Source organism: Protopterus annectens, chromosome 8.part0, assembly GCF_019279795.1.
Source record: "Protopterus annectens isolate FY-2018-M chromosome 8.part0, PAN1.0, whole genome shotgun sequence".
In the NCBI taxonomy this organism is placed as follows: Eukaryota; Metazoa; Chordata; order Ceratodontiformes; family Protopteridae; genus Protopterus; species Protopterus annectens.
Genome location: NC_056741.1, coordinates 1,040,346,649 through 1,040,370,270, shown reverse-complemented (window position 1 = coordinate 1,040,370,270; position 23,622 = coordinate 1,040,346,649). Strand labels below are relative to the sequence as shown.

The 23,622-nt window shown below is 40.7% G+C and overlaps 1 protein-coding gene across 1 annotated transcript in view; it reads right to left on the bottom strand.

The window, feature by feature from the left end:
* The window catches only part of VPS72 (vacuolar protein sorting 72 homolog), a 512,443-nt gene extending 489,769 nt beyond the window's left edge, over window positions 1-22,674 (bottom strand). Inside the window, exon 1 of the mRNA XM_044080520.1 lies at window positions 22,468-22,674. Coding sequence (XP_043936455.1) covers window positions 22,468-22,584 — 117 coding nt within the window. The 5' untranslated portion in view covers window positions 22,585-22,674. The remainder of the gene's footprint in view (window positions 1-22,467) is intronic.
* Between the last annotated feature and the right edge of the window lie 948 nt (window positions 22,675-23,622).

Genomic DNA, 23,622 nt, shown 5'->3' with positions numbered 1-23,622 from the left:
GTGAAGAGGAAAAGGATGACACACCACAAACACACAGATGCTCTAGAAGTCATTTATTTAACTCTTTATAATATGGAGGGCTTTATGACCGGAGCTGTGCTCTTGAGCCTCTTTCTATGTTATCTAATACTCTATCCTCTCTTAAAAAGCCCCACCTCCAACACATCTTTTAAAGGAAATGTTTACTGCACTGAGCTTGACGCAACAGTAGGGACCATATGGTTATACTAATCTCAACAGAGCTTCCCCAAGATAATTCCAACTTTGGGCAATTACCTTCTATGAAAATGACCACCCCTGAGCCAATCTCTTCTCCTGGGCACAAATCCATAAACAAGACATTTAAAACTGTAAATAGCCCTATGATATACACATTGATAAATGTGACCGCAAGTTTGTAGTATTCAGCACATCTATCTTTGTCCTCCAAAGAAAAATCTTCCAAAATGGAAGTTGCCTGCAGCCTAACTACATACAAGATATTTAAGAACAGAACCCAATACATGTCAAATAATAATTATTTTTTCTATGGTATAAAAAATGTTCAAATTCTTATCTAGAGGAAGTCATAATGTGCTTCTGGCACTTTATCAGTAGCTGCAAAGTTCAACTGCTCAAGGTCAAAAGTTAGAATATTAAACCACTGCATACATTTATCAGACGTCCTATAACACTTTAACTAATATTATAAACCCAATATGAGCTGCATCTAGATCCTGAAAAAAGGCACACTAAATGAATTAATATGGATCTTTAAGGGAGGAAGACAAAGATAGCTATTAACAGACACATCAGATAACAGTTCAGTAAATTCTAAATAGCGTTGTTGTTACCTAATAATGTTCAAGTCTGCCAATGGAAATTTACATTTAATCAATTCTGACAAAACACCACAGTAAATGTTTACTGGAAAACTATAGTGATCTCCATTTTATTCCCTTCTCCCTTTGCAAATGCAAGTTTCTGGGAAGAATAACAATCCCTGCATCTCTTGTAAAGCTTGCTTATAGCCATATAAAAGTTACACTATTTGTTCCAATCCCTGAACTTCTCAGAACTATTTAACTAAATGCAACAAAAATGTTAGCACCATAGTGTTGCAAGCAGTATAGGAAATGCCTCATATTTACCAAAAAAACACTACTTCTAAATACTTCCATCTCTTCCTGTGAGAGATGCATTTATTAATTTGTCCTGGAGGTATATCCCTATAATGCCACCACTGTTAGCAAAGTCGTACACCACTGCACCACCCTAAACTGAAGCAGTTAAAAAAAATCCTCATTTATGCCTCCCCAGGGAATCACAAAGAGCTCAATCACATACTGACAAATCTATACCTACACCCTCACATAAAACTACAAGAAATCACCATGACTCCAAGCCTGAACCCCCCCCCCCCCCCCAAGATCACACAGCTTGCTTCTAACCTTAAAGTCCTGGTTATTAAGTGATTCTGACAGAACTTACCGAACTAGATAAGAACAGTGTTACTGTCGGCTGTCTTTCTGGTGCTGAGATCACAAATGCTGCAAGGGCTCTCAAGACATGTCATCATACTAAACACAGTACACTCTTGTTGTTGTCCACATGTGAGTGAGTGACTTTAGGCAGTTAACTTTAACAGAAATGAGACAAAATGTAAGGGGCACATCAATTTGAAGGCGATTTCAGCAAATGCAAAGAAATCAAAGTCAGCTTGCCAAAACCGCCTTTGACAAAAATGGAGACAGAGGTCGCACAACAGCGGAGAAAAAGGTAGAACTGCTATAAATAATTCTAGGAGGAATGGGGGGGTGCAAGCAGGGAGGCTTGCCCTTTGCAAAAAACAAAAAAAGTTTCAATGTTCACTTAAGGCCGTTTTGAACTGGTCTTGGTTGATTTGCATTCATCAAGACCACCTTTGATGGATAGACATGAATCTGATCTCATCGCCTAGGTTTCTAAAATGGTGAACCAGCAGTGTTGAGTAGTATTCCTCCCAATCCAAGAATAATGTTCAAATTCAAAGATATAATTGGCTACAATAAATAACTGGGTTGATAACATTGTCTAAGAAAGTGGTGGGTAGGGGTGGGGACTCAGTGTGCATATGCCTTGGACTAGGTGGTATCTAGACCTTCCCACTTGGACCAGGTGGTGTCTAGACCCTCACACTTTGCCAAGGACAGGCTGAACTTGCCTGTTCACAGGTTTCATATCCTGGCAACAGATTCTGCCCCCCCCATAGTGCATTTATTTGGAAAAGTTCATCTCACCAGCATACCTACATAGAAAACACCAATTTGAACGATACAAGGGTTGCTCTGTACAGTGTTAGAAGCTTAATGCACAACATGTTGGCATTATTGGCTCACCTCTCCCTTAAAGATATAAATTTCAGAACAATGACGCTCTCCCTCCTTACCAGGTTATTGCCCCCACCACATACACAGTACCACTGAACTGTAGTAGGGCATATCCATTATTTATTAAGCAACTACTCACTTCACAGCTATTATTGCACTACATAAACCTAGAACTTTTACAGGTCCTTGTGTAGCTCAATAAACCAGCCTACCACACCAATAACTGTAGGTCCCCTTCCATGTGTCCTATAGAGCATACTGATTACTTAAAGTCAACTTGATAAACTACTCATCAAGCCCAGTACTATTTTTATGGAAGACTAAGTTTTCCATGTGATTAAGGGGGCAATTTATACAACCTCCAATAAATATGGCAAGAGATTCTTTGATTTTTTTAAATTCCAACTCCCCAGTGCAAACTGTTCCTACCCCCAAAAAGTTTACTAAACTCTGACCTCATCCTTAAAAAGCATTCTCCTCCTGATTCCATCCCAACCGTCTCAATCTCTCTGGTTAAATCTGATCTAGCTGTTACCCTCACCCATAACACAAGAACCATCTGATATATATTAAAAAAACAGTACTTCAAGCACAGCTAGCAAATTGTGCTGTGCAAACCATTCATGATGCTGCTCTTGTATCAGCATACTATGATGCTTCTCAGGGTGCCAGTCCTTTAAGATGCTACTCCCATCATCCGTAACAGTAACAAAACTAAGCCAGTGAAATGCCACTATAGAGCAGCTCTACATAAAAAGAAGTTTGACTCTTGTAAAAATTTCCCTCCCTACACACTATAAACATGACTTAGAAGTATTCAGAGACCCTCAGACTTACAACTCAAGTGCAAAGCCAGTAATAAAATTAGAAATGCTTCCAATTCAAAGGACAATTTTCCAGAAAGCCTGTATCAGACCTACATCTGCTGCGCTAACAGTGACCTGAAAACAAGAAGCATGATGACTCTATGAATTACATTTCTGTGACCATCAGTAATGCAAAGCAGGTAAAATGAAAATCACTTTATGCAAACTAAAAATAACCCCCCATAACACCCTAACTTTTACGTACACAAGCTCCACAGTTGCACAAAAGTGGGGAGTAGAAATTCATAGTTCTCCGAAAGTGATTTTCAGCGTAACCATTTTTGCTACTGACACTTGCAGAAACTACCTTCAAACAGCTGTCAAATTCCCTTGCCCTAAAAGATAAGATGGTTAGTATAGCTCCCTTTGCTAAACCCCCCATCTCCTTATTACATTGCTGGCATTCCTCTTTAAACAGACCCAATTTATTATGGATCCATGTACCCATCTTGACATTGAGTAGTCTTTTGACCACCATGTCTCAGTTGTTGTCAAAGTCCTTCTACCTAAGCCAGTGCAGTAGTGCAGATGGATAAGGCCCTGACCATAGTGCAAATAACCAGAGTTTGAACAGCCTTGGCACGGGCAGGAGCTGGCAAAGAAGGGTGGGAGTAAGTAGACACTGCAAACTCACTCATCTTGGGGGGGGGGACTATAGTCTGTCCTACTACATGGGTGATGCCTGGTTGCTGCATTAGTTATTTGCCCCATGGAGCTTGGATATAGTAAAGTCTATACTGCCATGTGCAAATTGCACAGTAAGACAAAAATAATTTTGCCTCTGTATACTGAATTCTAATCAAAAGACCAGCTACAGTGGAGCTTGTAAGAACACCACAGGAAAGGGGGTTTGTGCTCCCATTAGGGGAAAAGGTAGGTCACCCGGCCTGACCAGAAGGTTGACCCACTGTCTACCACTAGATTCTTGCTGAGGATTGGATGAGCTGATGGAAGATTCATGGGCAGAAACCGACAAGACACTAAGGATCGTACCTCTGCTGTTGAACACATGGGACGATTTGGTGCAAGCAGTGGAGCTATTGGGCACAGTCTTGTGGGCAGGGAAAGGAGGGGGAAAAAAGTCAGTTCTTCTGCCTTACATAGGCTGTTGTGGCATCTCTTCTGGGTCCAAAAAACTCCCTGCCCATCTCCCTCAAACTCATCATCGAATACACTGCCGCCATTTGGAATTAACCTCTCTAAGCATCCTATACAACCTAAGGCACCAAAAACTCCCAACTAGAAAACTCTTTAGTTTAAGCCACTTAACTCGTCCTGATTGACTAAGACATCGATGCTTCAACTCATTGTCTTGGGAGCCTTTATGAGACTCTCACCTAACATATCATGCTATGATAGAACCCTTACTTTTCACCATATTTCACCTTCATGGGTCAAATAGCTCAACTAACACCCACTCCAAGGGCAGGACATAAACTTCAACTGCTTGACCAACAGTGTGAAATAGCCCATTCACACTGAAGCATCTCAGGCTGGGAAAACAGAAGCAACATCCTGTAGACGTCACCACAGCAGAGAATAAGCAAGTTCTACTTGATTAAGAAGAAAATGAGCTTTTACTGATAAAACAAAAAATGCGATGAGCGCTTTCGGCATAAACTTCCTTCTTCAGATCGTGTAATATAAAAGACCAGCAATGGTTTAGATAACATTGAAAAAAAAATCATAATGAGGCTTTAGTCACTTCCTTTTTCCTTTGGTTTTTACTTCCAATCACAATGTAGCATCACTGAACTTATTTGCATGGGCTAAGGAGAACAAGATCTTGCAATTGGTGCTTTAATGTTAGCCAATCATTTGTCTAACTAATGGTATTATATCCAATCAAGATACTTCTATGTTCTACTAAGGGTACAGAATTACTGTTCTGTTGACAACCAATCGTATACTTCACAATGGTTATTTCCAATCGCAATGCAGCCTTAGTAAGCTTATTTGCATAGATTAAAACTGCTATTTGGCACTACAGCCAAGACCAACCAATCATATGTCCCACTTTAGTTCTTACTTTCAACCACAATGTAGCATCAGTAAACTTATTTGCATAAACTAGAACTGCTGTTTGATACTATTGTCGGAATCACTAACGTTGTCGCCTCACAGTAAGACGCTGTCCTATTCGATTCTCAGCTAGAGCGTCTTCTGCGTGGAGACATGCGTGAATGGGCGTACCTTCGTTGAAGGTTGTGCGCCAGGGCTGGTAACTCGGCACGTAAAAATCAACTACCAATCATTAGCGGACCAGAGTTCCGCCGTGGCGACCCCTAACCGGGAAAAGCCGAAAGACTCAACTAAGAATCCTTGTATGTCAGTAAAGTTATTACCCATGTCAAGACTTAATAAGTACTTGATAAATATAGTTTCATCCTGTTCTCCTTAGTTTCTACTGCAAATATCAATAGATATTCATGACACCCATGCAGACGGACAATAAAGGTACGACTACTGAATCCTACAAAAATACACTTTAGAAGCACTTACACGAGTACATGGATCGTGCTATCCCTAACAGAACCAAGATTCTATCCTCCAAAAAAAGGAAGCCAATCTGGTGATCCCCTGCCATAAACAAACTCTACAAAAGAAGAAAAAAAAAAAAAAAGTAAAATCCTATGATTGGAGAAACTCCCTGGTCAGCCTCAGTAAGAAGTTGAGATCCCTCATAAAATCCTCCAAAGCTAGTTACGAAAACAAAATTGCTGCCGATTCTAAAGACAGCCACAAAGCATTCGAGAGCTATGTCAAGAATCTCAATGGCAACACTCAGATCTGCTCTGAGTTACAGCACAATGGCACTAAATATACAGAACCAACTGATATTGCCAACATCCTGGCAGATAGGTTCAGTGGTAACTTTATCCCCCTCTCACCCCCTAAACGGCCCATCTCTAAACTGGAAGAATGCAAAGTTCCTGTAAGCACAGCTGCACAGGTAAACACCACCCTCTCCAAAGCCAAGAACACAGCATCCATGGGACCTGACAACATCCCAGGCTGTGTTCTACACAAACTACAGAAAGAACTGGCACCCCACCTAAGTATCATGTTCAATCATAGCCTCACCTCAGGCTTTGTGCCCACTGAATGGCGCACAACGACGGTTATCCCAGTCCACAAAGGGGGAGCCACCACGGACCCTGGGAACTACCACCCCATTAGCTTGATGAGCCTGATCTGCAAGGCCATGGAACGTATCATCATGGAACTTATAAACAAAGACATTGTTAATCTCCAAACTCTGGACCCCACCCAGTTCCGGTTTGCAAAAGGCAAATCATGTCTCCTAAACCTGATTGGTAAGCCGTAGATGAGGGTAAGGTGGTTCACACAGTCTACCTAGATCTCGCCAAGGCTTTTGACACCATCCCCCACTCTGAAATTATAGATAAACTCACTAAACTAGGTATAAATCCCTATGTCACAAGATGGGTTGCCAACTGGCTCACTGACAGAACCCACACTGTGAAAGCAGCAGACTCCAAATCTGACTTCAGACCAGTGACAAGTGGATTACCACAGGGTTCAGGCCTGGGTCCTCTCCTGTTTGGTATCTACTTCTCTGAAGTATAGGCTAACACAGAAGGTCTTTAGCTAACGAAGTTCACAGATAACTGCAAACTAGGGGCCATAATCGAAACTCCTAACGATGTGGATATCCTACAAAAGGGCCCCACTGAGACAGATGCCTCGTGTCAAAGCCATGGCCTCAAGCTCAATGCCAAAAAGTGCACTGTCACCTCTTTGGTAAAAACTCTGTACCCATGAACTATCACATAGGCAGTAGTCTACTTAACACCAAAAGTATGATAAGAGACCTTAGGACACAGGTGGACAATAGTCTCTCCTTTGATAATCACATCGCCACAGCAGTCTGGAAATCTTTCTACATGGCACACCTCATCACAAAACATTTCTCATCCAGGAAAAAAAAAAAAGAGGTCACTGTTCCCCTCTACTCGTCACTCATTAGACCCATTATAGAGTACAATGCCCCTTTTGGTATGTACCTCACAAGACATCTACAACAACTGGAAAGGCTGCAGAAATACCTCACAAAGAGGATTACCAGCCTCAAACAGATGCCCTACCCAGACGGTCTCAAAAAACTCCAGCTTTACTCTGTTGCATATCGCCTACTCAGAGGCGATCTCTACCGAACATACAAAGCTATGTTAGACCCAGAGCTGTTGCACATGCTCCACTTAAAGAAATCCCAATCCCTCCGAGCTACACGCTCTAGAGACCTAAACCTTGTCACCACAATAAACAGAACATGCTGGAGGGACAGATTCCTGTCCCAGAGACTTCCCATACTCTGGAACAAACTACCTATCTATAGCAAACAAAGCTCCTCATTAGCACTCTTCAAGAAAATTCTTGACGACTGGATGGGAAATAGGAAATTCACCCCGTGGATCACTTCTGTGGTTCTGCTCGACAGGGGCACAGAAAAATAACTTTGTTGGGTGGCGAAAGCCAGGGTACCTTTTTGGCTAGGCTTATATAGGCCCTAGGGCCAATAGCCTAGTACCCACCTATGAACATAAGGTAACTATTTCATCGCAGCTGACTCAAAGCCAGAAAGAACAGTTTAAATTTTCATATGCATTTTCTAACAAATCAGCAATCAGAATCACCAGTAGAACCGCAATTCTCTGTTAAACCTAATGCGACAAAAACTGTTTTTCAGCTCATTTACTCCAAATGAATAACCATTCTCTATCAGAATTACTGGGAAGGATACCAATTGTTAAAAATCTTACCTGCCCTTAAAAACACACAATCAGTAACTTAAAATCTGCCACCTAGGATTACTTGCAAGCATCAGAATTCTAAGTTACCTCTCACTAGGAACTGGGTCTATTTTCTGGGGAGACAGGAGGCAATGTTTATACCAATTAGGTAAACTTAATCAGGGCAAAATTTACAACCTTCTCTTCTAACCAGAAGACAGGGTGTCTTGCAATGTGTGTTGCCATACAGGCGGTAGGACAGGTGCTCTTATCTGCTGAAGGTAAGTGTTCCAGACGACAGAGCTTTAGAGATAGAGTCAAAAGCTCTGGGAATTAAAATACAGAAAAACTGGAGCTTGTCTCAACTGCTGGTGTTAAAAAGGCTGTATATGGTACTACTACTGGAAAAATATTCCAGAGACCAGAACGATAACCTCCAGAACACGCTGGATTGTGTTACAGAGACTAAAGAATGCCTGCCAGAACTACATTATAAAGTGCTGAATAGATTAAAACAAAAGACCACATCAGCAAAAGTAACTGGCATGCTGATGAACGTCAAAAGGGCAAATGCTTCTCCTGAAATCAACATTAAGAAACTGAAGGGAGTGGGACAAGCACATAATGTAAGAGATGGGGGAATGTATTAATGAAAATACAATGCTCATTGCAAAAAGAATCAGCACTGAATACCTCAGAATATTCATGCATCGCCTCTTTGTACACGGGTAAACATGAAGTTATCTGCAAAGCTGTTATGAAGATAATGCAATTTTAAAGTCAATGTATTTATTTTATTACAAAGAAGGTGGTTTATGACAAGACTTAATTCTCCCAAACTCGTTCAAGTCCCCAGTACCTGCCTCCCCTCCCCTTATCTTTAGGGAGCAAGTCATCACTGCCCTCTCAAAGGCAAAATATACAGCCTCCATGGGACTCGACAACATCCCAGGCTGCATCCTACATGAACTCAGGCAGGAACTTGCAGCACAATTGGGCACCTTGTTCAACCAAAGCCTGAGTACAGGCTTGTGGAGGACATCTACTGTCATCCCTTTGCACAAAGGTGTAGTGTCCACCAATCCAGGAAATTATAGACCCATCAGCCTAACTACTGCTCTGCAAGGCCATGGAGGGGATTATCGTGTACCTCATTAACAAGGACACTGGCAACCTCCAGACACTTGATCCCACACAGTTTGGTTTTGTCAAGGGGAGATCATGCCTATTAAATTTGGTCGACTTCTTTGAGGCAGTCACCAAGGAAATAGACGAGGGGAAGATGGTGCACACCGCCTACCTTGACCTGGCCAAGGCCTTCGATACTATTACTCACTCAGATATAATAGATAAATTGTCTCAACTAGGCATCAATCCATATGTTACAAGATGGGCAGCAAACTGGCTCACTGATAGAATCCTCCTAGTCAAAATAGGGGAAGGCACCTCAAGTAGTAGACCTGTAACAGGTGGTGTACCCCATGGATCGGTCTTGGAGATATCTGCTGTTTGGGAAATACTTCTCAGAGGTGCAAGCCAAATCTAGTGGGCTATGGCTGACCAAGTTTGCAGATGACTGCAAGCAGGGTGCTGTCATCAATTCCCCTAATGATGCAACATCATTCAACAGGGTCTCACCCAAACAAATGACTGGTGCCAGAAACATGGCCTCAAACTGAATGCCAAAAAAATGCATCATCCCTTTTGTGGAGAATGACGTCCTAACAAATTATCACATTGATAATAAGGTACTAAGCATGCAATCAGTTACGAGGGACTTGGGAACCCAGGTTGATAGCAAACTGACTTTCGACAACCATATTGCCTCTGTTATACTGAAAGCTTTCTACATGGCACCTCATTAGTAAGGGTACCTCATCCAGGGACAAGGTGGCCATAACATCCCTGTATTCTTCGCTTATAAGACCAACTATTGAATACAATGCCCCTTCCTGCATGTACCTCACAAAGCACATACAGCAGCTGGAGAGACCACAGAGATTCCTCACCCAGAGAATCCAGGGCCTCAAATATCTACCCTACACAGATAGGCTAAAAGCCCTGTCCCTCTACTCAGTCTTCTACAGACTCTTCAGTGGTGACCTCTGTCTGGCATACACAGCAATCTTAGACCCTGCCCTGATGGGACTGCTGCATATCTGCAAGTCAAGCTCCACTCAAGTAACCCGCATGTGAGACCTCAACCTGGTCTGTGACATCAATAGGACTTGTTGGCAGGACAGATTTGTGTCCCAGAGACTCCCCCTTTAGTGGAATAGACTCCCTCTCCAAGTAAAGCAGAGTACCTCATTAAACCCTTTTAAACGCAACCTGTATAACTGGATGGGGAACAGAAAATACACCCCTGGGATTCCACCTATGTCCCTGCTGGACAGTGGCATTTTTAACCTGAATCTAGAAGTGGCACTGATTTAGGTCTGTTTAGACTCAAACAACATCTGGCACTAAACTGGCTCTGCCACTGCAACAACCTGGCTAACTCTCATCAAGGATGTGTAAAATCTATTAATCAGATTACTGTTGAATTTACCCCTGACTTTCACCAGGGAGTAACTCTAACCTGTGGAACTTGTTTATTCATGTTTGCTTATGTAATCTTTGTCAATACCATATTTATAATATGTTTTCATTGTTTTTATTGTATCTACTTACCTTGGAGCTTTTTTCCCCGGGCCTCCACTGAAAATGGACATGAATCCAGTCGGACTATCCCGGTCAACAAATGTAAAATACAAAAAATAAATAATAAAATAAATAAAAATTAAAAAAAATATATATTATTAATTGTAATATGCATCTTACTCCTTAATTACATTGCTACTGTTATTTGGTTTTATCATTTTAATGTTCTTTTGATGTCACTTTTTTATCCTGATTATGTTGCTTTAGTAGTAGGTAACTCTTGTATCAACCCACAAAACATTAGTCAAAGTAGCCTTACATTATTATAATCCTAAAGTTCCCCATGGCTCCCTAAACCCAAGACCTTCTCTCTCCAGTCCTTATCGCACCTTAAACCTAAAAAATACACCTTCCTAACTCTGAAGGCCCCATCGTTCCCTGATCCTAAACCCCCAACTGCTCCCTAAACCAATCTTGGGCAGTATACAAGAGTAAAGCAGCATCTACATTTTTGCTAATGTTATCTAAATTTGCGTAATATCACAATGTTTAATTAGACTACTGGTGTGTCAGAGAAAGCTTACAATAATGAGGAATAAAGACTACAAGTCAGGGGCAGTTTTGAATATCACTCTAATTCACTAGGTTAATAGGACAACAGGGTTATCATCAACTTGCATCTCCTGAAGAATAGCAAATGCCTGCTATTGTTGTGTGATTTTTAGACTAAATTACTAGAAAATCAAATATTTTAGGAGGTGTAAGACATAAAAACAAAGGAGGCAAAATCAGGACCATTATGTTTCCACTTGTCAGTCAGCAAACAGAAACATGCCTGTCAGTCAGGATGCAAGCACTGTCATGAATACACACATACCCACCCACATTTTGTAAGTATACTCTCTGTCGCCTCACAGTAAGACGCTGTCCTGTTCGATTCTCAGCTAGAGCGTCTTCTGTGTGGAGACATGCGTGAATGGGCATACCTTCGTTGAAGGTTGTGCGTCAGGGCCGGCAACTCGGCATGTAAAAATCTACTGCCAATCATTAGCGGACCGGAGTTCCGCTGTGGCGACCCCTAACCGGGAAAAGCCGAAAGACACAACAACTCTCTGAAATGGTGTACATTATCAAATGGTTGCTTAATGTGTCATGCAGGCACCCTATTATCTCCTCTATACCCATCTTTCTCTTAAATGACATTGATAGCTGTGCCATGATTTCATTGCTGTCTCTCCACATAGGCCCTGCACAATCTAGAGGATTATGGTCCGTGACAGATCAGTAGTCATTACCAGTGTGTGTGCTGTGTTCAAGAAATGGGTTTCAGGAAATTCACCTCAAAAGCTAAGCTCACAGTATCTATTTTCAGGAACATGTGAGCTGGCTTGGTCTGTGACCCGATGATGTTCTTTTGTGGTATGTGGAAAATTTTGTTTACAGCTATTTTGATTGATCAGACTGAATTTTGTTTTCCTGTTATGGTTTTATCTGTCATTCTGATGAGTGTTCAACCTCTTTCTAGTTAAGATTACATATGAATTTTAAAACAGTAAGTCTGAGTAAGTAACAGTTTTTGTATTTTGTACTGTAGGATCAACAAAATAGCAAGCTAATTATTTACCTGATTTCTGAGTGTAATAACAGAGGCACATAAGACTACAGAAATGTATAGTACATCTTTGGAGATGGTCATGCAATATATTACTGGTTACTATGTGTATCTAACAAAGTAATAAGATTCTGTTTCTCTGAATACTTATCATATAAACTTTAGCTTTGCATTTCATCGTTATGTCACAAATTTTCCTGAACATTAAACATACTTTTTTCAGCATACTGTTCTTCATACTTCCAGAAAACCCACTGTAGACTGTGTGTTGTGGTACTGGGTGTATTGACATGTTTAAGTTTTTTTTTTATACTTCATGCAGATCACTTATTTCAAATGCTCTACTTAGATTTTCTTTTTTCTTCAAATCTTCTGTCTTGGACTTCTGTATGGACGAGCAGTAGTTGCCTGTATAGTAGATTAAATGGAATATAGTCATTACTTGAATGATGATCTCTCAAGCTGTTCTTTTGTGTATACTGGAAAGCAATAGCTTTTATTCTGTCTTGAGGCAAACCACGTTTTGTTTGTAGTATTAGAACAACTTTTGTGACAACTGGAGTATAGGATTATTGTAACCAGCCCACTTCAGAGGCTTTATTGCTGAAAACTAGATTTCAGGTACATCTACTGTATTTTCCCCCATTGCTCGTTCTCATGTCTGTTTTCTCCATACTGCCCATTTGTTCCTTCTGTGGATCATAGAGATCCTGGCTTTAGCCTAACTACAGGCCAGTCTTCCCTCTGCAGGGAGTATGTTTTATCAAAAAAACACCAAATGAATAATAACGAAAACCAGACTACTTAGCCAGGAAAAAATCTGCACCATGATCTGTATATGTATATTTTTTTTAATAAAAAACTCTGGCGCCTCGCCACAAACCAGCCTTCCAGGAGTAATAATCATAAGTATGTTTTTATCGGTGCTACCATTATGATGTCAGTAGTACTACTACTTTGAATGTACGAGCCGAGGAAGAGGGCATATCATGTCTGTGGCTGTTGACCTTTGACTAGGGAGAACTGCTGTTATTTCAGAATGACCAAGCACGCAGTGGTAGTCTACACATTACACAACTCTGTCTCAGAAGGAATCACTGAGCATGTGCTTACTCTCAAACTTTTGCATGACCAGTCATGGGATCTTCATCTTCTTGTCTTCACTAGAAGAGTTTTTTTTTTTTTTTTACAGCAGCAACAACCCACTTCACACCCTCCTGCCGTGAAGGGAAAGCTGGCAAAAGTTGCTCATTCCCTCCTCTCCCAGCTTGTTCTCTAGCTTCAAAGTTGCTAGCCAGTCTCAGGTCAGTAGCATCATAGCTGGATACTTTGCCACTGTGCAGTTTTAAATTCCATTTATAATAAAATTGAAATGTATGGAGTATTGCAACCATCTCATACATCCACTAGACGCAGTAGAGAAGTAAAGTCAAATAAAACTTAATTTTATGATGCTTTATGAGGTTGGTTGTTTCTGTAAATTGGTATTTCAAGTATACTAAAGTGTGTTTTTTCGACTTTTTTTTTTTGCCCCTAGAGGTGTAGTTAACTTATTAATGGAATGATGACTGAAGATTTTGGGAAAAGTGAAGAAGTGATGTTTGTTTGAGGAACAAACTGAAAGTGAGTGGGACTTTGTTGATGTTACTCCCAACTTAGTGATAACAGTAGTTGACAAACTGTGATCATTGTCGTCATCCATCCACAACCCCTTTTCCCATTTTTGCACATGGGGTTGGGGTGTCACATCAACAGTAACAATCATATAGAACCAAGGTTTACACGGCTGGACAGCTAGCCCTGCCGCATTTGTTCTTCCACACCAAGCGCTCACCTGCACACTCACACCTACAGCCATTTAGAATGTCCAGTCCATCTACTGCATGTCTTTGGGATGTGGAATGAAACCGGAGCACCCGGAGGAAGCCCACATGAACACAGGGAGGACATGCAGACTCTGCACGGAAGGTGGAATTGTGGAACCTATCAACCCAATTTTCTACATGGAGTCTGGGTGCTGCACCATCAGTTGTTACCACTCTTGTTTCAGTGCCACTGCCTTATCTTTGTCAGTAGCACCTGACTATTACAGGTCTTCTCTCACACAGTCCACTCATGTCTTTGCTAGATGTTCTCATTTCCTCTTTCCTTCTTCTTGTCTGTCCTAAATCATCTTCAGGAAACTGTTGTTTTATCTTCTTCACATGACTGAACCACTGTAATCTGTTCCGTTTGTTCTCCTCTGCAATTTTTTTCCCCATAACTAATTTTGAACTGAATGTAGTTCAATAATTATTCCTTCAGTAAGGAAAGAGTTGTGTTATTGTATCCCATACAGTACTTTCTACCTTTTCTTTGTATTGTTTTTGTCTTTGGGTTGAACCTAAAAATAGTTAGTGCTGTTAAATAAAGAAGGCTCGTCTACAACAGTGGGTCTGGTATGTAGGTTGGGATTAATATTGTGCGTCTGTTATACTATGAATATTTTTATAGTTGTTGAGTTAATGCTGTTCAAAAGGTTGTGTCTAAGTTAATTTTGCATGATAAAGCTTTCAGAATGTTATGTTCGTGTTCAGTCCTGATTTAGTGTTGTTTAAAGGCACTGCTAAACTAGCGGTATATAGTGAATGTCATAATGTTGTGTTCATATTTGATTCTTAAAGTTTTGTTGGATATACATAGTTTGTGGAAGGATCATAGGACGTTAGTAGACGAATGGACCTAGGTCCTTTACAGTCCTAGCCAAATTCTATCCTAATTTCCACAGTCAGCATCTATTGTCCCTGTCCAAGAGGGCCACAAGTGGAATCCCCAGGGCGAATGTACAGTTACCCATCCAATCAACCAGATTATATTTGAAGAGGGAGACTGAGGTGCCATGTTTGGCATCAGGTGGAAATCTGCTCCAAAGGTGTGGTAACCTATGGGAGACAAATCTGTCCCTCCAGCAGGTCCTGTTAATGTCACGTACAAGGATAAGATCTTAGAGCGAGTAAGCAGTGTACCATTTGACTTGCAGCATTTCCAGTAAAGCAGGATCAGAGATTGCCTTTATATGCAAGGCAGAGTTAGTCTCCGAGTAGTGTGTATGAAACAGAATAAAATGAGAGTGATTTCAGACGATCTGCATAGGACAGATGCTGAAGACCTTGTATTTTCCTTGTGAGGAACCTTTGTAGTCTCTCCACTTGCTGCAGGTACTTGGAAAGGTATATACCAAAAAGGGCATTGTACTCAATTATTGGCCTGATGAGGGAAGAGTACAGGAAGGTTATAACTTTTTTTTTTTTTTGTAGGGAATGTCCTTTCTTATGAGAGGAGCGATATAGAATGCCTTTCTTACCACTGTGGAGACATGGTGATCAAAGGCAAGATTGCTGTCAATTCGTGCTCAGGTCTGTCACCACTGAGTGTATACTTAAGGTGTTGCTGTTGATGTGGTAGTTGGCAGGAACATCGCTCTTACCAAAAGGGATAATGATACAATTTTTTTGCATTGAGTTTAAGGCCATGACTTTGGCACAAATCATTTGTTTATGTAAGACCCTATAGTAAGATGTTGACATCATTTGGACAGTCTATGACTGCTCCCAGTTTGCAGTCATCAGCAAACATTGTCAGCCACAGTTCTTTAGTTTTTGCTTGTATTTCGGAGAAGCAGATTCCAAACAATAGAGGTCCCAAGACTGATCCCTTTTAACTCAAACTGACCAATAAGGATGCTCTCTCAGAGCTCTAGTCCAATCACCCTTGATTAGATGGGACCCAGACAGCACTCTCATCCCATAAGGATGCAGAAGGGCCTTCACCAACAACGATGGCTTGAATTTGATGCTCAGAAGTTACAAAACAGACCTAGAAACAGGAAGCCTGAAACTGAGCTACGCTACATTTGAACTAGTACAGTATACAGTAAAATGTGGCAAAAAAAAAAAAAACAGTTCAGTCAATTCAAGCAGACCACAGAATGCAAATACAAATTAAAAGTGCAATAACAAGAGCAAAAACAGGCACTTATAGTTAGTTGGAAGCAACATATACCTCACATCTTTCAGTATCTCAGTGAAGAGCTAGTTTTAATCAAACAGTCTTAATCCGTCCTATGCTATAAAATGAAGTACTAGAAATTCAAAGTACATAAAATCACAGTCACAGCAGCAATTCCCAGCTTATAAGGGTGCAGGCCACACTCTCCCACCACAACAGTCTAGACCACAAATCATCCTGATGTAAAACAACTGGTTTTGGAGCCTTAGTGCTTAAGTCAGAGCTAAGACACTTCAGAATAACTGACACAATAGACCTTCAACCAGCAATTTCCAGCTTGTAAGGGTGTAGGCTATAGTTGCCTGCTACAAGAATTTAGATCACAAATCTTCCTACAATAAATAAGTGGTTTGTAAACCAAGTGCTTAAACCAGAATAAAGACACAGAGTAACAGGCACAGTAAGCCTTCACCGGGAATTCACAGTTTGGGAGGGTGTAGGTCGTGCTCTCTTGCCACAAGAGTCCAGACCTCAACCTTCCTCGTGTAAAATAACTGGTTTGGAGCCCAAGTGCTTAAACCTGAACTAAGACGCTTTTAAAATACCAAGACACCACGAGCCTTCAACCAGCAATTCCCAGGATAGAAGAGTGTAGGCTACCCTCTCCTGCCACAATAGTTTAGACCACAAGTCTTCCTAATGTAAAATAACTGGTTTGGAACCCACTTGCTTAAACCGGGGACAAAGATACTTAGAACAACAGGCACAATAAGCCTTCACCCAGCACTTCAAGTTCAGAAGGGCAGAGGCTACCCTGTCCTCCCACAAGAGTGTAGACCACAAACCTTCTTAATGTAAAATACATGGCTTGAAAATAAATCCTTAAACCAAAACTAAGAGACTTAGAGTAACAGTTACAGTGTAATCAGGCTACTGACAAGCAGAAATAAATGCAGCAAAATAAAAGCAATTGAACACTTTTTTTTAAGAACAAACAAAATAAAACAGGAAGAGGCACAAATACAGTAGAAGAAGGAGCTGAGTAAAATGTATTTTTTAAGTAGTAAGGGAGGAAACAGAAGATAATTCAAGGTTAAGAAACTAGGGGGGGCTTCCCAAATGATCTCACTGTACTCAGTAGAATGAACGGATGTGATAGGACTGGGAGAAGTGTCCAATATCAAATTTATAGTAGAGGTGGGCAACTTGGCCACAAAGTTTTAAGCATACAACAACAGTTGTATGAGTGGGTGGGAAAAATAAAATGGAAACATATCAGAAAAGAAACAAGGCAAACAACCGAAGAGCAGTCCAGTAACAAGCAGATGATGTTTCTTTAACAGTGCAGGCTAAAAACTGGTGATAAAAATCAATCAAATAAAAGCAGTACAAAGTTATTAAATGTCACTGAAATGGTTAGAGTAGTTGCAAAATATACTTGTATCAGCTTTATATTTCTAGATGCAGTCCAAATCTTGTAGCCACAGGCACAAGGAAGCTCTGAGCAGAATCTTACAAAATGTAATTCTCTTATACTAGTCAGATGAAAGACTTTTCTAAAGTTAAACCCTCAGGCCAAAAGCTAATGATCAGTAGTTCCCACCTAAATAAAATGGAGACGGATATTAGAACAGAAGCAGGGCAAACAACAACCCAAGGGCAGTACAGTAACAAGCAGATGGAATTTCTTTAACAATGCAGTCTGAAAAACAGTTATAAAAGGCATTACTAGTAAGGTCAGGTATGTTACATTTGTATTCATTTCCAAAGCATGGCCATTTAGAAAGCTTTAACAGTAGTTCTGAGTGATAAAATATTCAAAATGTTAGATTTATGTTATTTTTGAACTTCTACAGACAACAGTGATATAAAAGCTTTTTATGTGAGATTGATGAAAAGGAAAAGCATGGTATAAAGGATTATGATTGGGTCTCGTCAATGATGTGCAAGCTATTATGTTTGATATGTGTCAAGGAGTTCCTCTGAGAGCAGAGCAAAGCTTGCAATGTGAATTTTGACATCCATGTTGAGAACACAATTGAGTTATTATTGAAGAGATTCTATCATAATTTTTCTAGAACTAGGCTATTTAGATGCTATGATGTACTCTGCACCCCTGTGTCTTGGTTGATGGCTGCTCAGGCTGTGGGGTACAAGACAAGTGCCCCATTTCCAGAACGTAGCAGTCAGGCCACCCATCAGGAGCGCTGGAAGGGCTTCGTCAGTAAAGGGCCTCAAAATCCTTGGTTCTGCAGAACATGTCTGCTGTGAGGTTGACATTCATGTTGTTCCCTCCTCTGCCTTTGGTTGGCCTGTCGCCAGAAGTGTAGGGCATAAAACTCTGTGATTTACAGAAGCAAAGCTTCTTGCACCCTTGTGGTTCCTAGAAAAAAAGTCCTTTCGGGGTGTGGAAAAGTGGATCCCAATGGCATACAGGCTGTTGCCATCCTGCTCAATTGTGGAAAAAGTTTCTTACCTTTTTGGTCCAAAAAGTGACTCTTCATAATGGACATTGATGAAGGACATCTTGAAATGCTCTGCAAAATCGCAAAGATACATCCAGGAGTGTTTGTCATATAGAAATGCTGGTGCCCACTGCTCTCAACATGCCATCTGCCGCCTTTAGATAATAGGCACATGGATGTATTAGAAAGAGATTGTAGGGTAGCCAGCCGTGTATCCACTATTTTGCAAGACACTAAAGTTAAGGACTCCGAGAAGAGACTTTGATATTTCTTTTGTCAAGTTCCTCTGAAAGAGTATTAAAGATAACATTCAAAGACATAAAACAGTGCAGTATTTGCATTCCATTTCTGCCTTTGTCTCGCATTTGTTCAAAGTACGTTGCTATTCTGTTCTTATTTCCCAGTAACATACTGATTTTTATGGGGAAAAGATTTTAAAGAATCTTTGCTTTCAGATGGCAGTCACACTTTTGATGTCCACACATTAGAAAGGGTACGAATGAGTGACTTTCTTTTGTGGGCTGAAGCACTTCCGCCTTATTAAAAATGAAAACAAAAATAAACCATTTTAAAAAATAAACTAAGTTAGAGCATTCCAGTAGAGTGCCTGAAATAGTTCTTCTGTTCAGCTTTTACACACGTACGTACATGCAAATATTTCAAGCATGGACAATAGTGCCCTTCTAGTCTGCCAGTATACCAAAGTTGTTTCCATAAGTGTCCAGGCTGTTAAACATATCTAAACTAGTGCTTGTTTTAATGTAATTTGATAGTCTACTCCACGCATCGGCTACTCTCTGAGAACCAGTCAGTGCACTTCTCATTCATAAAAAATCTTCTACATAGGTTGTCTGATTCTCTGCTACTTTTTTGATAACCCCAAACATTCCCAGAAGTACTTGTCTCTAAATGTTTGATATACTTGAATAAGCTGTTCTTTTAAATGTCTACTTAAGAAAGTGTACAAGTTCAGATATTTTGGTCTTTCATAATAACTTACATTTTTGACCTTCATGGATGACCTTGGTATATTTCCCCTGTACTCTTTCCAGTTTACTCATGCTTTTTTTTTTCTCATATGGTTTGCATATTGTTATTCCATACTCATATTTGGGCTTAAAGTAATTTACAACGAATTACTTCATCATTTTTTATTTCCTAGACTTTATAAATATTTTTTATACAACCTACAGTTCTATAATTGTCATTAACCAATTGGTTGATATGATAAGAAAAACTCAAAGCCGGGTTTACTCACATACTCTGGTCTTAAATGAATCTGTAGTTTCAATCACTGTGTGCAGTATTAAATATTCACCTTTCAGTCTCTCTCACTAATCTTGTATGCTTAGTGTCTTCTTCTTTCGGCTTTTCCCGGTTAGGGGTCGCCACAGCGGATCACCAGTTTCCATTTTTTCCGGTCCTCTGCATCTTGCTCTGTCACGCCAACCACCTGCATGTCCTCTCTAACCACATCCATAAACCTCATCTTAGGCCTTCCTCTTTTCGTCTTACCTGGCAGCTTCATCCTTAGCATCCTTTTCCCAATATACCCAGCATCCCTCCTCAGCACATGTCCAAACCAAAGCAATCTTGCCTCTCTGGCTTTGTCTCCAAACTGTCCAACCTGGGCTGACCCTCTAATATACTTATTCCTTATCCTGTCTACCCTCATCACACCCAGTGCAAATCTTAACATCTTTAACTCTGCCACATCCAGCTCTGACTCCTGCCTTTTTGTCAATGCCACTGTCTCCAACCCATATAACATAGCTGGTCTCACTACCCTTTTGTAGACCTTCCCTGTCACTCTTACTGGTACTCGTCTGTCACAAATCACTCCTGACACTCTTCTCCACCCTGCCTGTACTCTCTTCTTCAACTCTCTTCCACACTCGCCATTACTCTGAACTGTTGATCCCAAGTATTTAAACTCATCCACCTTCGCCAACTCTACTCCCTGCAACCTCACCATTCCTCTATCCTCCCATTCATTCACACACATATTCTGTCTTAGTCCAGCTGACCTTCATTCCTCTCCTCTCTAGAGCATATCACCACCTCTCCAGGGTCTCCTCAACTTGTTCCCTACTCTCACTATAGATCACAATGTCATCTGCAAACATCATAGTCCACGGGGACTCCTGTCTGATCTCGTCCGTCAACCTGTCCATCACCAGTGCAAATAAGAAAGGGCTCAGAGCTGATCCTTGATGTAATCCCACCTCCACCTTAAACGCATCTGTCACTCCCACTGCAGATCTCACCGCTGTCACACTACCCTTGTACATATCCTGTACCACTCTTACATTCTTCTTTGCCACTCCCGACTTCCTCATACAATACCACAACTCTTCTCTAGGCACCCTGTCATATGCTTTCTCTACATCCAGAAAGACACAATGCAACTCCTTCTGACGTTCTCTGTACTTCTTCATCAACACTCTCAGAGCAAACATCACATCTGTAATGCGCTTTCCTTGCATGAAACCATACTGCTGATCACTAATCGTCACCTCTCTTCTTAACCTAGCTTCCACTACCCTTTCCCATAATTTCATGCTGTGACTGATCAGTTTTATCCCTCTGTAATTACTACAGCTCTGCACATCACCCTTATTCTTACAAATCTGTACCAAAACACTTTTTATGTATTGTCAGCGTATTATTCTCCTGTGTCCAAATGGCACTGCAGAACCCTCAGATGACGGAGGAAGATCTGAAAGACATCAAAGCCAGTCTGTCCAGGACATAAGTGCCGGGAGGAAGGATCTGGGGGCCTCCGAGTCAATCCCAGACCCCGCCCCATCACCTCTCTGCTGTGTGAACCATTGAGATCTGACTACTAGAATTGACAGAGTAAGAAACTGTCTAAATCTAGGACTCCTGTTTCTTTGGCTCTGACACAAGTAGTCCCCAGGGAATGCTAAGATCCAGTGACAGTGGGTCAGATCAGTGAAGGAAAAACCACTAGAAGGACACCTGCACCCCCAGTGGAATGAGAGTGGCAGGGATAATCCCTTACTGAACCTAGAGCCTCACAGTTCTTCTTCATGTATTCCACATCAGATTCTGACAGGTTAAGAATCTAAACTTAGATTTAGGTTTTAGAGTCTGGGGTAATCTACAAGTGTAGCACCTCGCAATTAGTTCTGCGCAGTTTTGGGCGTGCCGTCATTGACTGGCACGCCAAATGGGCGGGGATATCCACGAAGAGTGACAGACAAGCAAATTTGCATGTCACTTTTGTGTAAACTGCTAGTCTGCAGTCGAGTACATTGTTGAATTCAAACAGCTGCCCGAAGAGCGTAAAGAAGATGACAATCAACCACTACTGTAGCAATCTAAATGGGTGACCGGATGATGGGATAAATGGTACTACCCTTAAGTCTAATAATAGCTGATATTATTACAAAATACAGGAAAAAAAGAATAATTGCTAATTTTGAATGTTACAAGAATGCCCAATGTACACGTTTACTCAGATGAGTGAGAAGAAGCAAATGCCAGCTTGCTATACACAAAACCTTGCAGGCATACAGTTGCAAGTGCATACGAAATCCAAATAACAAAAACTACATTTACCTATGTGGAAAGTCAGTGCTGAAAATATAAAGGAATGATAGAAATTTAAGGGGAAGAGGTACCACTCCATCTATGTGCAACAATACAAGGGAAAAATACATTTGAATTACGCACTACAGGGCTATACGTAACAACAAAAACTTTAAAGCGTCTTGACGTTGGGTACAATTGACACTAAACGAGTCAAGTAAGTGTGCTGAACTTCACCTCGTTAAAACCGCCGTAAGTAGTTTTGTAGAACTCATCCTCCTCTTCAGCATCCAACAGTTTTGACATGCGATTTCCCGCATTTTTCCGGGGAGATCGTTCTATTGCTAAACTCATTTTAATCCAGTAATTTTTCAGTCACTAATCCAATCTAAACCTTGTAACTACGTTTGCATGACTGCCGGGACGTCAGTGACATCACGAACGATGTCACGTGAGAAGGAAAGGGAGGAGATGAAGAGGATTTCCGCAATGAGTTATCTAGCAGTGGGGAAAATTGTAGTTTTTTACATAGCGTTTTCAAGTGACGAAATATATGATTTTATTAAAAAATGATGTATAAATATATTTAAAGAGCTAATTTATGTTATTTGTAGACGTAAAACTATTGGTTCAAATATAAAACTCGTTTGGTACGTGTAACGCGTATGTTTGATCATAAAAGTCTACGTAATGGGCATGGACCATCTGGGTGAAATGTAAATGCATTTTTTTCTCCGATTTATTTTGATAACTTTGTGAATGTTATGTATGTAATTTGGTTATATAACAGTGTGTTTGTGGATCATTATACCGTGTAAGCATTCTGCATCATTGGTTTAAATTTAAAACATGATTAACCACAGGGACTAATATTTCTGTGTTACAATAGTCTGTACATTACTACAGATGCAGGTTCATAATGTGGTGGCTGGTAACTTCAAATTAAGGGGTGATACAGTAAAATATTACAATGAAAGCTATTGGGATTATTTCAAACTCGTAAACAATATGTAAGTGAAGATGATAAAAATAAAGTTATCTTCAAGACAGACTACTTCCTCATTATAATGGACATTATTCTCTTGGAAATATATGCATATAACTTTCATTATTCCATAAAGAGTTAAATTATGTATAAAAAAGTAGGATGTTGGAGGGGTAAGCCTAACTAGCTTGCTCCGCAATGCCACAGAGCGTATTGTTATGGTCTCATTAACAAGGACATTGGCAACACACTCGATCCCACACAGTTTGGTTTCATCAAGGGGTGGCCATGCCTATTAAATTTGGTCAACTTCTTTCAGACAGTCACCAAGGCCATGGAAGAGGGGAAGACGGTGCACACCTCCTACCTTGACCTGGCCAAAGCCTTCGATACTATTCCACACTCAG